Source organism: Ceratotherium simum, chromosome 19, assembly GCF_057802395.1.
Source record: "Ceratotherium simum simum isolate JZ-2026a chromosome 19, ASM5780239v1, whole genome shotgun sequence".
In the NCBI taxonomy this organism is placed as follows: domain Eukaryota; kingdom Metazoa; phylum Chordata; class Mammalia; order Perissodactyla; family Rhinocerotidae; genus Ceratotherium; species Ceratotherium simum.
This window is the reverse complement of record NC_141918.1, coordinates 54,508,554-54,525,648: the sequence shown is the minus strand read 5'-3', so window position 1 is coordinate 54,525,648 and position 17,095 is coordinate 54,508,554. Positions and strand designations below refer to the sequence as shown.

Sequence of the window (17,095 nt, the reverse complement as noted above, 5' to 3'; positions counted from 1 at the left end):
GCCTTTTAACTACCATAATTAATTTTGTTTTCTGCAAGCCACATTTAGAGAAATAGCTTAAGGTAAGAACATTCTGTATTTGACCATACCCTTGCATTCAGGGGCAGTTTCCTCTAATGTCCTCATCTAAAAATAATTCCCCTCTTATCAAAAGATAGACATCCTAGTGGTAACAGAGACAGGGCAAATAGAGTTGCTACAGGCACATGTTAGTATGTGTATTAATCTGTTGCTTCATAAAAAAGTTACCCAGAATTTTGCAGCTTAAAACAACAAACATTTATTGTCTCACAGTTTCTGTGGATCAGGAATCTGGGTGTGGCTTAGCTAAGTGCCTCTGACTCAGGGTCTCTCACACACTGCAATCATGGTGTCAGCGGGGGCTGCAGTCATCTCAGGGCTTGACTGAGGAGGCATCTGCCAAGTGACATAGCTGTGGGAAGGCTTGAAAGATAACCTTCTAAGCTCACTCATGTGGCTATTGGCAAGTCTCGGGTCCTGACTGGCTTCTGGCCAGAGATACCAGTTCCTTGCCACAGGGACCGCTCCATGTGGACTCTCCACAGCGTGGCCACTTACTTCCTCAGAGCGAGGGCTTCTAGAGAGAGGGAGAGATACAGAGAGAGAAACAGAAACAAAGAAAGAGAGACAGAGAGACAGAAGTCACAGTCTTTTTGGAACCTAATCTTAGAAGTGACATCATTACTTTTGTCATATTCGGTCTATTAGAAGTGGGTCACCAGGTCCAGCCCACATAAGGGAAGGGGATTACACAGAGACAGGAATGTCTAGAGGCAGGGGTCACTGAGGGCCATCTGAGAGGCTGCTCAGCACAATACACCATAAAGCTGCTTTTTTCTCACAGCTACCATATCTGGTATGGACTAGTAAGCCATAGTCACTATTAACTAAGGTTAGTTTATGAATTTTCAATAAAACCATGCCTTACATGACAGTGGCATACAAAGGGTAGTTGTCTCATAATAGTATTTGGTGATGTGATAAAGTAGCATGACTTCTGGAATGACTAATTTAAAATATTTCTTTAATTTTTTATTTCTCAACCCTTTTTTTTTGAAATATGGCTAAATATATTGGAAGTCAATTTTTGATTGTTTAGATGCAGTTTTTTTACTTGATAAATTACAAACAAACTTTAATAGGCTGTTTTCTGTCTACCACTCAGTATGCTTCTGGGCTGCTACCCCTTACCATTTATTAGTTCCTGTGATGCAGATTTTAATTTTAATAATGCCCTTCTGAAAATGTAGTGGCACACCAGTCACTGGAAAACACAAGTGCTTAGTTGTGTCTTTTTTTGTTGGTTTGTTTTTGGTTTTTTTTGATGAGGAAGATTGGCCTTGAGCTAACATCTGTTGTCAGTCTTCCTCTTTTTGCTGAGGAAGATTGTCCCTGAGCTAACATCCGTGCCTGCCTTCCTGTATTTTGTATGTGGGATGCTGCCACAGCATGGTTTGATGAGCAGTGCGTAGGTCTGCACCGGGGATCCAAATCCGTGAACCCTGGGCCGCTGAAGGGGAGCGTGCAAACTCAACCACTTTGTCACCCGGCCGGCCCCCACAAGTGCTTAGTCTTTAAACACAAGCAAAGGTTAACTATCAGAAGCCTCTTGAAGACAGAACAAACTTAGAGCGCTTTTTTTGCTTTTAAATAAAGTAATTTAGAAAGTTGTTCATTAATCATTTGCTTGGCAGCAGTGTGAGGATGTTTTGATCAGCCCTATGTAAAAACAGATCCATTGCTCATTAAAACACAATTTCATTTTTCCCTGGAGTTTAGAGGTCAGTTTAATTTGGCTTATGGGGTATATAAGTATACCAAGTATAAAGTAATAGCCATAATATCTAGTTTGACAGCTAACCATTTTAGTGCTTAAGGAAATATAGAATCTCCCAGCAGGAAATAATACTGATTTTCGGATTGTCCTTGCCCCTCTTCACGTTCATTTTGCTGCATCATGAATAATAATAATATATTTGTAATGGCTTGTACTTGGATTACATCTGCAGTACATTGCCTATCTCTGATGACACAGTTGAAGGTGAACAAAAGAAGGAATCTCCAGTTGAAACAGTTACTTCAGATTCTCATCAAGATTATAAAATAAGCTCAATGGAACAAACTATAGAAGACAGCATGCAAGATGACACAAAATGCAAACCAAAAAAAAAGAAAAAGAAGGCTAAAACAGGTTTGTTATCCGAATTAAATGAAAAAATGTCTGTGCCTTGGTAGAAATAACTTGATTCTAAGACTTTTAGTTCTTAAAACTAAAGAAAATCTAGTTCCAAAGGATATAATGGAAAAAAACTTATCTAGTATAGGATATTTGGTACTTGTTCTTTGAGTCATCTAGATTAAAACATTCATTTATTTTTAACTCTGGGTCTTTGTGATGAGTTAGTATTACTTGAGTCATCTCTAATTCAACTCTAGAATGATGTTACCTTTGTAGTTACTATTGTGGCATGGAAGTTTTCTTCTTTATGCTGTTCAGTTTAGAGCCCCTAAATAATTCAGACTTATAGTCATTGAAAGCTATAAATGGTCAACAGCCAGTAAACGTTTCAGACATTAAGGCTTCCTCCCTCTGTGGAACGTGGTATCTTCCCAGTTCTTCAGCCTCCTTCAACTTCTCTCCTCCTCCCCAGTATTCCTTTTCCCTCTGGCCTTCTATCTTCCTCTTTACTCATTTCTTTTCTCTTATTTTTCTTTACTTATTATTCTTGTCTTTTTCCTACCTTCTACATCCTTTTTTTTTCTTTTCAATTTCCATTACGTGGCCAAAACTTGGGACTAAAGTAGGCAATTTTAGAATTTATGGTACTTAACATGCCTGTAAAATCATCATCCAAATCAAGAAACAGAACATTATTAGCCTCCAGAAGCCCCCTCAAGTCCCTTTCCAGTTTGTTGCACTAAGGCAGTAAACACTACCTTGACATATAATACGTGGTTTATTTTTGCCTGTTTTTCTACTTTAAATAAGTAGAATCAAATACTGTGCTCTTTGTGTCTGGCTTTTTTTGCTCAAAATTATTTTTGTGAGATTTATACTATTATTACATGCAGTTGAGTTTATTCATTATCAGTTCTGTTTTTGTGTTGCATGGATATCCATTGTGTGAATATACCACAATTCATTTACCTGTTCTGTTGAGGAACATTTGAGTTGTTTCGAGTTTGAAGCAATTACAAATAAAGCTATAATGAACGTTCTAGTCACATCTTTTGGTGAGCATTGTATACATTTTTGTTGAGTGTATTCTTAGGAGTAGAGTTGCTACGTCATAGATTATGTGTATTTTTCACCTTAATAGGTGCTTCCTGGTTTTCAGACTCTGTTTACCAATTGATGCCAGCAGTGTTTGAGGGCCTCCAGGGCTCTACATCTTCACTATCATTTATGTTTGGTAGTACTTTACAATTTTAGTCATTCTTAGAAGTGTTTAGTGATATTTCATTTTGACTTTGATCTCCATAACTAGTGAAGTTGAGCATCATCTTCATGTTTGTTGGCTGCTTGGATTTCTTCATTTGTAAGTTTATTCGGGTCTTCTCTGTATTTTTTTTTTTTTTTTTTTGGTGAGGAAGATCAGCCCTGAGCTAACATCCGTGCCAATCCTCCTCTTTTTGCTGAGGAAGATTGGCCCTGGGCTAACATCTCCCATCTTCCTCCTCTGTCATTTTTTAAGAAATGGAAAATTGTGTTTTTCTAATTAGTGAAAATATTTTGAATGTCTAGATGGCAGTCTTTTCTCAGATATAAATACATATACACATATATGTTGCAAATATCTTCCCACTCTGGGTTTTATTATTTTTCTCTTATTGGTATCTTTTGAAAAATAGCATGTTTAAATTTTATGTAGCCCAGTTTATCCATTTTTTTCCTTTTATGGTAAGTACTTTCTGTGATTTGTTTAAGAAATCTTTCCCAAGTCTTGAAGTTTTTCTGTATAATATTTTCTAAAAGTTTGTTGTTTCACTTTTCACATTTAGATCTGCAGTTCATCTGGAATTGATTTTTGTATATGGTGAGAGGTAGTGGTCAAGCCCCGTTTTTTCCCCATGTGAATATGTAATTGACCTAGTACCATTTATGAAGAAAGCATCTTTTTCACTGTATTGCAATGTCACTTTTATCATAAATAGCGTGACTCTGTAAATGGATCAGTTTCCATAGTCTCCATTCTGGTACATTAGACAGTTTGCACCAACACCACCATGTTGTAATTACTGTAGCTTTATAATAGGTCTTGCTGTGTAGTGGTGTACCCACTCGAGTGTTCTTCAGCATTTCCTAGACTCTTCTTTAACCTTTGTGTTTCCGTATGAATTCTAGAAGCAGCTTCTCAATTCTTGCACACACACACCCCCCCATGATTTTGATCCAAATTGGGTGAATCTAAAGAGATTCACAATTTAACAACTCTCTAAATAGACTTGACATCTTTGCAAGGTATTGATTCTTGCCACCCATGAAATTGGTATGCACCTCTGTTTATTTACATGTTCAATTTATCTTGGCAATATTGTAAATTTCAGCAGTCTCTCCTTAGATTAATTCCTAAGTATTTAATGTTTCTTAATGCTTTTGTAAGTGGCATTGTTTTTTTAGATTTTGTTTTCTGTTTGTTTGTTGCTGGTATATATGTAGAATTGTAATTGATTTAAAAAATTCTTAACATTGTATCCAGTGTTCTTGCTAAATTCATTCATGGATATTATTACTTCTAAGAGTTCATCCATATATTGTTTTGAGTTTTCTACATACACAATCATATCATTTGTTAATAGTGATAGTTTTATTGCTTCTTTTTCAGTCGTTATGTCTTATTCCTTTTTCTTGCCTTGATACACTGGCTAGGACTTCAATTACAGTGTTAAATAGGAGTGGCAGTAACAGGTATGCTTCTCTTGTACCATCCTTGGGAAAAAGCTTCCATTATTTCACCACTGAGTGTGACGTTTGCTGTAGGTTTTTTGTAAATACCCATTATCAGATTAGTGAGTTACCTTCTGTTCCTAATTGACTAACAGTTTTTTTTAATCATGAATAGGTATTGAATTTTATCAGGTGCTTTTTCTGTATCTAGCAACATGATCATATCCATTTTCACCCTTTTTTCTATTAATGTGGTTAATTGTTGTTTGAATATTAAGCCATGTTTGTGTTCTTGGCAGGAGTGGGGGCACCCACTGGGTTGTGATGTATTAGCGTTCTTTCTCTCTCTCTCTCTTTTTTTTTTTATCTATTACTGGATTTCATTTGCTGATACTTTGTTTAGGATTTTTGTATCTGTGGTCGTGAGAGAGATTGGTTTGTACTTTTCGTTTTTGGAATACCCAGAGTTTTTGATATCAGGGTTTTGGTGATCTCAAAAAGAGTTGGGAAATGTTTTGTCTTTTTCAGTTCCCTAGAAGTATTTGTATAATTTGATGTTATTTCTGCCTTAAATGTTTGGAAGGCTATACTGATAAAGCTTTTTAGGCTGAAGTTTTCTTTGTGGGAAGTATTTTAAATCAAATTTAGTTTCTTTAATAAATATCAGACTTCGTATATTTTCAGTTTCTTCTGTCAGCTTTAATAGATATATTTTTTAAGGAATTTGTCCATTTAATTTAAATTTTAAAATTTTGTATGTCTAGGATCTGAAAGGGTGCCCCTTGATATTGGTAATTAGTTTTCTCTTGATTTCTTCATCAGTCTCAGGATTTTCAATTTATGAATCTTTTCAAGGAACCAACCTTTAGCTTTGATTTTATCTATTGTACATTTGTGTACTATTTTAATGATTTCTCCTATTTATATTATTTGCTTCTTTCTACTTTCTTTGGGTTTGATTTGCTGTCCATTTCTAGCTTTATAAGATGGATTTTATAAGATTTCAGTCTTTCTTCCTTTAAATGCATTTAAGACTTTAAATTTCCATCTAAGCACTACTTTAGCTGTGTTCCACAAATTTTTGGTAGGCTGTGTCTTCATTATCATTCAATAAAAATATTTTCTGATTTACATTTTAATTTCTCCTTTGATCACACATTATTTGGAAGTATATTGTTTAGTTTCAGGCAGCAGGTAATTTTCTAGTTATTTTTTTGTTTTGGTTTTTATCTTCCGTTGTTGTCAGAGACCATATTGTAAAGATTTCAATCTTTTGAATTGATTGAGGCTTTCTTTATGACCAGCCTATAGTCAATTTGGTGAATATTCCCTGTGTCCTTGAAAAGAATGTGAATTCTGTTGTTGTTGCATGTGGTATCCTATGTATGTCAGTTAGATCAAGTTTATGTGTTCAGCTCATCTTACTGATTTTCTTTTTGGTCTGCTTAGTCTATCAGTTATTGAGATGGGTATTAAAATTCCCAGTATGATTTTAGGTTTCTGTGTTTTTATTTCTGTCAATTTTTTTCTTTATATATTTTGAAGTTATGTTGTTGAATGTATACATGTTTAGGATTGTTATATCTTCCTGTCAAATTGACACTTTTATCATTGTCTTAGTGCTTTCAGGCTGTTATAACAAAATACATAGACTGGATGGCTTAAACAGTAAACATTTCTCACAATTCTGGAGGCTGGGAAGTCCAAGATCAAGGCACCTGCAGATTGGTGTCTGGTGAGGGCCCACTTCTTGGTTGCAGACTGGCATCTTCTTGTGTGTCCTCACATGGTGGAAGGGGCAAGGGAGCTCTCTGGGGTCTCTTTTTAAGGGCACTAATCTCATTCATGAGGGCTTCATCCTCATGACCTAAACACCTCCCAAAGGCCCCACCTATTAATACTATCACATTGGAGGTTAGGATTTCAACCTGTGAATTTGGCAGGGGGGTGGGGTGGGCACAAGCATTCAGTCTATAGTAATCATTATGTAATAGCCTACTTTATCTCTAATAATTCATTTTCCCTTAAAGTCTGCTTGTGGTTTGAGTTTGCATAGTACATTTCCCCATCCTCATTTCTGCGTCGTCTTCATCCACAATGCTTCTCTAGGTGGTGCCCGTATGGTGGGGGAGGGGTAGCCTTCAAATCTGTGCTTGGCCCATGGTCCCCACGTGTAGGCAGGGCTTGCCAGTACTCCTTTCCTCCCCCACCCCACCCCCAGGCCCCTGCCTATGTCTGCTTTGCACTTTTTTCTTGGACCACAGTGTCTCTGCACTGCCTTCACCTCTTTTCTTCCCCTACCCCAGGACATATGGGGTCTTGGCTCTCAGGCTGTGAAATCCTTGGGAGAAGGCCATCAATAAATGTGGAGTGCTGCTGCCCCACCAGTCCTCTTGTTTGCAATGTTTCTGTGTCCTTATGTTTATCATCTCACTGTTAGTTTTCTGTATGGTCCACCTATTTTATGTTCCTTTTTCCTCCTCTTTTGAATTATTCAAAATTTTTTTTTTATTTGCTCCCTCTAGTAACTTGTTAGTTATACATTCTTTTACTATTTTTTAGTCATTACCCTGGAGAACATTAAGTTTATTCTTGACTTATTATAGTCTAATATAAATTAACTCTGTAACAAAGTACACTTCCCCAATACTGCTAGAACTTTAGAATAGTTTAACTCCGTTTGAATGGTGTCAGGTGCCTTCTCTGCATTTATCCCTCTCCTGCCTTGTTGGTTCTCATCATATGTTTTAGTTCTACATATATTTTCAACTTCACAGATATTACAGTTACTATTTTGTACAATTGATATTAATCACCCCTAAATTTACTTTTTCCATAATTTCATTTTTTTCATTTTTCATCTACTTGAAGAACTCAGTTTAGTATTTCTCTTAGTGCACGCCTGCTGATTCACTCAGATTTTGTTCTGTTAAAATGCTTTTACTTTGCCTTCATTTTAAAGCGCATTTGCCAGTGTAGAATTTTAGGTTGCAAGTTATTTTCTTTTAATACTTTATAGAAATCGTACTGTTGTCTTCTAGCTTCCATCATTTCTGTTCCCAACTGCAGTCTTATTTCTGTCCATTTGAAGGGATTGTGTCTTTTTTTCCCCTCTGGCTGCTCTTAGATTTTCCTTTTGTCTTTGTTCAGTGTTTTATCATGCTGTGCCTGAATATGGTTTTGTTGGAATTTACCCTGCTTACTGTTTACTGATTGATATTGTTTATCAGTTGTGGAAAATTCTTAGCCATTATTTCTTTGAATATGGCTTCTTCACCATTCTCTCCTGGTTTTCTAGATTATAATTTCACGTATATTAGTTCTTTTGGATGTGTCCATAAGTTTCTTATGTTTTTTCCCCCGTGGGTTTTTTTTTCTTTTTCCATTATGCTTCATTTTGGGTATTTATATTGATCTTTCTTCTGGTTCACTAATCATGTCTTCATTTGCATCCAGTATGCTATTAGCCACATTTGTTGCATTCTTAATTTGAGTTATATTTTTCAGTTCTAGAATGCCTGTTTTTTTTTTATAGATTCCAATTCTCTGTAGGTAATGTCCATTTTTTAAAATTATTTTGTCCATCTTCTCATTTATTTTCTTGAGCATATTAGTCAGAGTTATTTAAAGTCTTTGTGAGCTAACTCCAGTCTGGATCATCTGTGGGTCTGCTTCTGTTTTCTGTTTTTTTGTCTTGGTTATTGGTCATATGGTCTTGCCTCTTTGATGTCTGGTAACTTTTTATTGTATGCTGGATGTTGTGTATAGAATCCTAGAGGCTCCAGATGATTTTGGTCTTCCACTAGAGAGGGTTTCCTCTTTCTTCTCTTAGGCAGATAGGGTGGGCAACTGATTTCAGCCAATCAGAAATTGAGCTGATTGTAGTTTTGGTAAGACTCTATCTCTGATTTGCCCCATTCCTAGGATGTGGCTCTCCAGGTGTTTCAAATTGAGATCCTGGCAGGTACCTGTCTCCTCAGCCCTAAAAGACTGTGGGAGATTCAGTTTTTCCCTTCAGAGGTTTTCACCTTAGTCCTTTAGCCCGCTGCCCCATACAGCAAAATTCGGCAAATGTCTTGAGGGGGAGACTGGCCGTGTGTTTGAGGCCCCTCAAGTCTCCAATTTTGTCACTCCAGCCCCGCGTGAACGCCAAAATCTCTGCTGGTTTCTCTGTCCCCCAGTAGGGGCCTTCAGCCAGGGGCCACGCCTGGATTCTCAACCTCTAGCTGCGCCCAGAATTGGTAAGTGACCCCAGGTGAAAAGTGGCTGTAGGTAAAAATTGACCATGCCGTCTAGGGCTTCATCTTTGCCTGTTTTGTTTCAGGTCCCTCCTCCTGGTGGGTCACTGTTTCCTAGTACCACAAGACTGGGAGATTTCACTGCCTCTTTAGCCTGTCACACAGCCTCGGAATTCAGTGTTATGAGGAAAAATGACCATGTGGTTGAGGCTCCTTAAATCTCCACTTTTATAACTCTAGCCCCATGGCAACCACTGAAAGTTTTGCTGGTTACCCTTTCTCCCAGTAGTGACCTTTTGCCTGGGCCAAACCCTGATCCTCAGCCTACCCCTTGAATCAGCAAATGTCCCCAGAGACTAAAACAGCTGTCAGTCCATCAGCTTACCTCTGAATGATTCTCCCTCTCTAGAATTTTAGTCCATATACTATACGTTGTTTCTGTATTTTTCTAATGCCTTTAAAAATAAGGTTTTTGTAATTCTTGACTTTTCCAAGTTGTTGTTACCAGAAGCATTGATCTGCTACATTCTACTACATCCTACCCAGAAGCAGAAATTAGTTATTAATGAATCGAGTGATGTATATTCCACTTAGAAAATACCTAGATAAAATTACGTTTTTGTTTTGGGCTCTCATTTTTTTCTTTTTATGTTGTTGGTCTTTGTTAGGGAAAAAAAGGAAAGATTCCTCATCCTATTTTAATGCATTAGTAAATGCAATATTTTACTCGCAGAGTGTAGCATGCTATTGTCTGTCTTTTTCTTTCTTTTCCCTTGAAGTTCCTTTGTTAAGAAAGACGAATGATTATGGATTGTAAAGATTAGCTTATGTGTAAATTCAACATATATTGTTGAATATATTGTTATGGGAACGATTAATTATAACATTGATTTTCTCCCATGCGTGTAGTTTCAGATGATAATGAAGATACTGATGGTGATGGTGTTCATGAAATAACAAGCCGAGATAGTCCAGTTTATCCCAAATGTTTGCTTGATGATGACCTTGTCCTGGGAGTTTACATTCACCGAACTGATCGACTTAAGTCAGATTTTATGATTTCTCACCCAATGGTAAAAATTCACGTGGTGGATGAGAATACTGGTCACTATGTCAAGAAAGATGATAGGTAATTTTTTTAATTGCACAGCCAACCCTTGAAATGGAAATTGTCTACAGTAGAAGTCCTCTTTTCTGCCATTGAAAATCAGTGGGAGTAGAGCGATGGATTTGAATTAGAGAATAATTTGCTAGTTGTAGGTGTTCATCAACCATTGATATTGATCAGTATGTTTTACGGAAGAAATGGAGAACATCTGTTAATTCAGCAGTTCATTTTAAGTGGAGGGGAATTGAGAGACCTTCTTCTAAGCTTAATGACTAATTTATGGCATTTAATTTGCATTATAAATCCTCTTATGTTGCACTGTATATGCTTTAGTTGTCTAACTTCATATTTTTCTTTTGAAGTTAATATGTTACATGGGCCTCAGGTGAAGTAAGGGAGTTTTCAATTTCTTTTTTTCCTAATAATACTTCTATAGCTAATACATGCTTGAGGCCCACATAAAAAATACAATAAAATAAATGATTATACTAGAATTCAAAAAAATTATTTTCTTGGAAAGATGGCAGGGATGGAAACAGGAAGAGGTTATCAAAAAGGTCATTCACTTATTCATTTGTCTTGGGGAATACAAATAAAATATGATACACCTTAAAGGGTTTACAATCCTGTTGTGCTCATTTTCTTATTTAAATCTACTTTACTATTTTATCACAAACTCATTTAAGATTCTGAAGGAGTTCCTATGCTGAAGGCATAATTATACTTCTCACTTTAAATTTCTGTAATAAAATAATTCTGTGAAACCCACTGTTAGTATATAAGTGCAAGATGACAGTAAGGTGCTACCACCTGTAAGTCTCATAAAACTTATAATTTTCTAGATTTCTATGAAAATAATTTTTCCTTATGTGTCACAGTTATGCATTATTTCTGGTTGCCTCATCTGGAATGCTATATTTTTATTTTTTTCTCACCTGAAAATTATGAAGAATTGTGTTAATGGAAGTATCTTTTTTGAATAGTGAACGGCCTGTTTCGTCTTACTATGAAAAAGAGAATGTGGATTATATTCTTCCAATTATGACCCAGCCATATGATTTTAAACAGTTAAAATCAAGACTTCCGGAGTGGGAAGAACAAATTATATTTAATGAAAACTTTCCCTATTTGCTCCGAGATTTTGATGAGAGCCCTAAAGTCATCCTGTTCTTTGAGGTATGAATTCAATAGAGCAATTTAAATTTTAGTTAATATTTTAATAGCACAAATGTAAGCTATTGTTTTTAGTAGTTCAGTAATACAACAAAGTGGTGTGAGAATTTGATCCCTAGGATTTAGTGTTTATGATATGCTATGGAGATACAAGTGAGAGATACAAGTAATAGCATATTTGCTGAGTATTTGCCAGTGCAAGTAGTTAGCCATTTGATTTACTCTGTATTATTTCTTACAATGCCATGACTATTAACTGAAGTAATGAATTTAATCTATATGTATATGATCCTCCATTCTTAACCCATTTCACAAGTGTAAACTCTTTAACTATATTAGACTACATAAGAGTGTGTATACTGCTTGGAAAAATAAAGATGAATGTAACACAGATCACTTGACTAATACAATGTAATGTAATATATAACCAAAATGAGATAGAACTTCTGAGTTGTGAAGGGTTAGTGGAGGGTCAGGGCAGTCAAGGAAAGCTTTATGGAGTAGATGGCCTTTGACCTGACCTCTTATTCTAGTTTTTTACTGCAAAGGAAATCAACATTTGGAGTGTAAAGTGACTTCCCCAAAGTTACTCCAATTTTAAATACAGTCATGCACCGCATAACAGCGTTTCAGTCAGTGGTGGACTGCATAAATGATGGTGGTCCCGAACGTAAGATTAGTACTATAGAACCTAGGTGTAGTAGGAGGCCATACCATCTAGGCTTGTGTAAGGGCACTCGAAGATGTTTGCACAGGGGCGAAATAGCCTAAGGATGCATTTCTCAGAACGTATCCCCATCATTAAGCAATGAATGACTGTACAGGTAATTTGTATTTGAAGATAGTGTGAACCTAAAATATCACATTTCTCTTTTCTGCTTCACGTTATCTCTCCATAAGCAAAGTAAAGTGTAGAAAGCCTTTCTTCCAGTTTAAGCAAGGTGGAGAATTTTAGCATGGAATAGCAAGGCATGATCAGAGCCAATGATTGATTTTTGTAGAATTACTTGTTTTTATGATCCTTAACTTTCACATGATCTATGTGTGTTTATATGTGAAATATGAATATTTCACCATTTACATCTGTGATTATGTTGTATGATTTATACAAAGGTGTGATTTTTCAAAAAGTGGTATAATTTGTATCTCAAGGAACTCTGTCATAGAAATTTGTTGTGTTATCATAATTTTCTTTTATATTCATTTTAGTATTATGAGATTTAAGAAGGATTATTGGATTATAACACTTTTAGTTGCTTCTTAAGTTTTAACGTAATGTGTTATTGTCTACAAAACTACTTTCTGATTTCAACTTTTTGAGGGTTTTTGAGGACAACTTGATAATATCTTTCAGAAATCTTTAAAACCATCATTCCACTTCTAGGGAAAAGTAACAAGTACACAAAGATGTATGTGCAAGGATATTCATTTAAGCACTGCTTAAATAGCAAAAGTTTTAGGGGAGCAAATCTCTTGGATCAATAAGAGATTTGGTTAAATAAATTATGGTTTTTATTAAATTTATGATATTTATAATGCAGAAGAATACTAGACAGCCGTTAACATGATGATATACATATATGTATGTATTGACTTGAAGAGATATCATATTATATGAAAATAATTTGCAAAATAACATGGGATTTGTAGTAACGTATATATGTTTAGGAACTCACATAAAAAGGTTTAGATACATGTAAACCAGATGTTAATGTTGATCATCTATGGGTCTGGCTTACAAGTTGTTTTTACTTTGTTAACATATTTTTCTTACATTGTCAGTGTTTTTTCCACTGAGCTTGTATTACATCTGAAGACAGATTTAAGTATATAAAAGAGGGGGATAAATGGAGTCCATGTTATTTTTTTAAGCAGTCCTCTATAAAGTTTTGTTATCTCAGCTGAGCTTTTGATAAGTACCAGTAAGTTCAAAGTGAGAGTCTCTGACAAGTACCTAGAATACAGATAGTCTCTGTGGCAGGTTGGTTGCAAATTCATGAGCTTTAACATCTAGACAGGTTGGAGATATGAAAGAAATCCTCTTGAGAAACCTAATGACAACATATGGCCAAAGAGAAAATCTCCAACTTCAGGAAGGTGACCCAAGGAAGAGATGAGGCCATGAGTTTTTTAAACAAACAGTCCTTTGAAACCTGCTCTCATACATTAAAAAATGATCTAAGCTTAAGAATTCTATGCCTTTTGTATTTGTGTCTAGACTACATTTGAGGTAATTAACACTTTGTCTTGGATTTGAAATAAATCTTAATAAAAGAGTTATTAATAAAAGAGTGGTCAAAAAATGGACCCTCATTAACTGGATGAGTTAAAGGTGAATGAAATGAGAAAAAAATGTTTTTATTCCCTATAAGGAAAACATTTTTAAGTATATAAGTGATTTTTTTAAGTTTTAATAATATATTATTAGAAAATATTAAATTTTAGGTAACCTGGTATTCTGTGAAGTATTTTTTTGTACTTATTTACAGATTCTTGATTTCTTAAGCATGGATGAAATTAGGAATAACTCTGAAGTTCAAAACCAAGAATGCGGCTTTCGGAAAATAGCCTGGGCATTTCTCAAGGTATGTTTTTCATCCATTTTAAACACTTTTAAAATAATCTTCACATCTGATTGGCTGCTTTTTCCCATCAGTTTAGTTTCCTAGAAGGAGCTGCAACCTGAGGGGCAACTGCAGTGGTGAAGTTCTTCATTCAGGCGCAGATGATGCTCATTCAGATTGCTAACTCTTTATTGAGTGCCAAGTGTGCCGGGCACACTGTTTGGCTCTGAGGATGTAGCACTGAAAAAGACACACAGCCTGTCATCATTCACTCAAATCAACAAATATTTACTAAACCCTTTCTGTGAGCCAGCCACTGTTCTGGTCAGTGAAGAAAGGCAAACTCCTTGGCCTCATGGACTTCATATTCTAGCAAGAAAAACAGACATAAAACAATTGATTATATAATTTATCATTAATTACGATTTTTATAAATACTATGAGGAGGTATGAGCTGGATGATGAAAACATCCTGTGGGGTCAAGGGAAGGTTTCCTGAGGAAGAGACACTGAACCTGAGCATTAGCTAGATGTTGGCAGTGGGGAAGAGAGAGTTCTGGGTCCAGGGTACAGTATCTGCAAAGACCCTGATGTTGGGAAGAACAAAGTGTACTCAGATGCCCAAAAGAAGGCCACTGAGCTTGCAAGACAGAGACTGAGGGGAAAATGGTGCCTGAAGACATTGCTGAGGTAGACAGATCTTGATTACACAAGGTCTTCTAAGCCATTACAGCAACAGGAAGCCATTATAGAATTTTCAAGAGCAGTTGGAAGCCATTATAGGATTTTAAACAAAAGGCTAAAATAATCTGATTTATGTTTTAGAAAGATTACTTTGCTGGATGGAGAATGGATTAGAGAGAGTGCGAATATATATACTGGAAGATTAAGGTAGAAAATTCTTGCTATAGTCTAGTTATAAAATGATGGTGTCTTTGACTAGGATGTTTATGCAGACACGAAAGACATGAATAGATTGATGTTTAAAAAAAGATCTTAATTTTATTATTCTTTTATTTCTGTCTTCAGACATAAATTTGAGATTTAAAAAGTCTTAAGTAATTAACCTATTTTGTATTATCTTATAAAGCTTTTCCATTTGTGCATCCATCCATTCAAGAAATATTTATTAAGTGTTTCTGAAATACCAGGGATTCTGCTAAATACAAGGCCTTAGATAAATTAGACATTGTTCTTGCCCTCCAGTTCAGTTTCTGTGTAAACGTACTACCTACATGGTTATGTGCTACAGAGTAGAGCTGTGAAAACCCAGGTGAGGGACTCCATCCACGTCAAGGGTTAGAGAGAGGCTGGAGAAGGTGCAGTCTGACTGCGGGTGGCTGTGGTGAGGAACTAGTTCTAGCATGGCCTTAGGGATCAGCTGGTCCCGTGTGCCTCCTTTATAACTTGTTATACCTTTTTCTATACCTCCTCTCATACTGATGTAGAGCAAAGACAAAAAAACCAAAAAAGGTCACTTTCACATAGGAAACATTGCCATCTTGTGGTCTTGTTAGAAACTGCTGTTATTCCTTTTATGCTAAGGTTTTTGCAGACCTGCCCTATTTACTATAAACTGCTGTTGGGAAACACTAATGTATCTCATGGCATTTTTACCTTTAAGTGTTACATGGATTTGTATTTATTTATCCATCTTATGCCATTGGCAGAAATGGCAATCAGGAATTCTCCTGATACCATCTCCGCCCCTTGTAAAGGGTAAGGTATTCTGTGTGCTTCCTCCATTGTAGCACTTACGTATCTCCTTCATTAGACTGCAAGCTTTTCAAAGTCACCAGTGCCTTCCTTTGGGCAAATTTCTTGAAAATTTTTAGTCCTTATTTTACCAGATTTCTTCACATTTAATACATCAGTCTCTTGAAACTGTCTATTTGATAATATCACTGGCTTCCAGCATATTAATGGCACACAGAAAGTGCTCAGTGAATATCTATTGAGAGAATTAATAAATGTATGGAAACAATGACTAGGAAAAATCCATCTTTGAGACAGTGGCATGGATCAAGTTAAAATTTCAGTTGGTTCCAGTAATAGCCTAAGTAATTGTAAAGTTATCATAGTGGTCCAAATGAACCCCAAAGAACTCCAGGTATAAATGATACTTTGTCTTAATCCTCAACTTCACCTCAGGTCTGAGGCACTTTCAATTCTTTTAGCACATATAGATGACTATTCTTTTAAGCTACAGGATAATAAAGCTTTATTTATTCAAGTTCTGCGTTATATAATTTATAACCATACTGGCAGGATCTTGGCTGGATCTTAGTTGTTTACTCATGCTAAGCAGCATACTAGTGTCAGCTCAATTGCCTGGTGAAGATTAAACCAGCTTATGAAGTATGATTTAGAAGCTGGGGAATAATATCTCCTTAAAATGATACTATTCCCATATGATTAGCTTCAGGCAACAGTAGTAGAATTTATGAAGGGAGTCTTGAGTGCTTAATATTTAATGACTGAACATCTCTATTACTCAATTTGAAACTGTTCTTTACCCCTCTATATCTTAATGTCATCCCTCAGCTTATGACCTGCATTGAGTTTACATCCTTCCCTAGAGGGGTAGGGGAAAGATGGGCTATATTTTTGCCAACTCTGTTTCTTTAGTGCTGCCTCATTCCTGAACACACTGCAATCTGGATTTTGCCTCAGCTATTAAAGCTTCTCCAAGCAAATCACTAATGACTCCTATTTGCCAAATTATTGAACGTTTTTCAGTTCTTCTGTCACAGCTGTGTACATTTAATACATCACTCTCCTGAAATCTGTTACCTGGTTTTCTTGACACCAACCTTTCCTGATTTTCCTTATACCATTCCTTTTGTCTTCTACCTACCTCTTTAATATCAGTCGTACTCAACAGTTTCATCTTTAATCTACTTTTCTTAGACCCACATTTCTTGCCTGTGCTTTGGATTTCAGACGTTTCAACTTGGATGACCCATAGATATCTCAGACTCCCCCAACTGAACATCCTACCTAAATCCCTTACCCCCTCTCTGTCTGCTTCAGTTGGTTGCACTACCATCTGCCCAGTCTCCCAAGTTTACAGTCTCAGAGTTGCTCTGTCCGTTTTGGTAGC

The 17,095-nt window shown here is 36.1% G+C and overlaps 1 protein-coding gene across 23 annotated transcripts in view; it reads left to right on the top strand.

The window, feature by feature from the left end:
• Nucleotides 1-17,095, top strand: part of AHI1 (Abelson helper integration site 1) — a 182,915-nt gene that overhangs the window by 15,950 nt on the left and 149,870 nt on the right. For 19 of the 23 annotated variants that reach the window (XR_015555277.1, XR_015555278.1, XR_015555276.1 and 16 more), the window contains 5 exons: nt 2,031-2,212; nt 9,046-9,150; nt 10,057-10,276; nt 11,239-11,431; nt 13,918-14,013. Coding sequence is in view for 20 of the 23 variants with exons in the window: in XM_087444150.1 (XP_087300276.1) it covers nt 2,031-2,212; nt 9,046-9,150; nt 10,057-10,276; nt 11,239-11,431; nt 13,918-14,013 (796 nt within the window). In the remaining 3 variants the exon portion in view is untranslated. The remainder of the gene's footprint in view (nt 1-2,030; nt 2,213-9,045; nt 9,151-10,056; nt 10,277-11,238; nt 11,432-13,917; nt 14,014-17,095) is intronic. The other 4 variants (XM_087444148.1, XM_087444147.1, XM_087444144.1 and 1 more) reach the window with 2 other exon arrangements.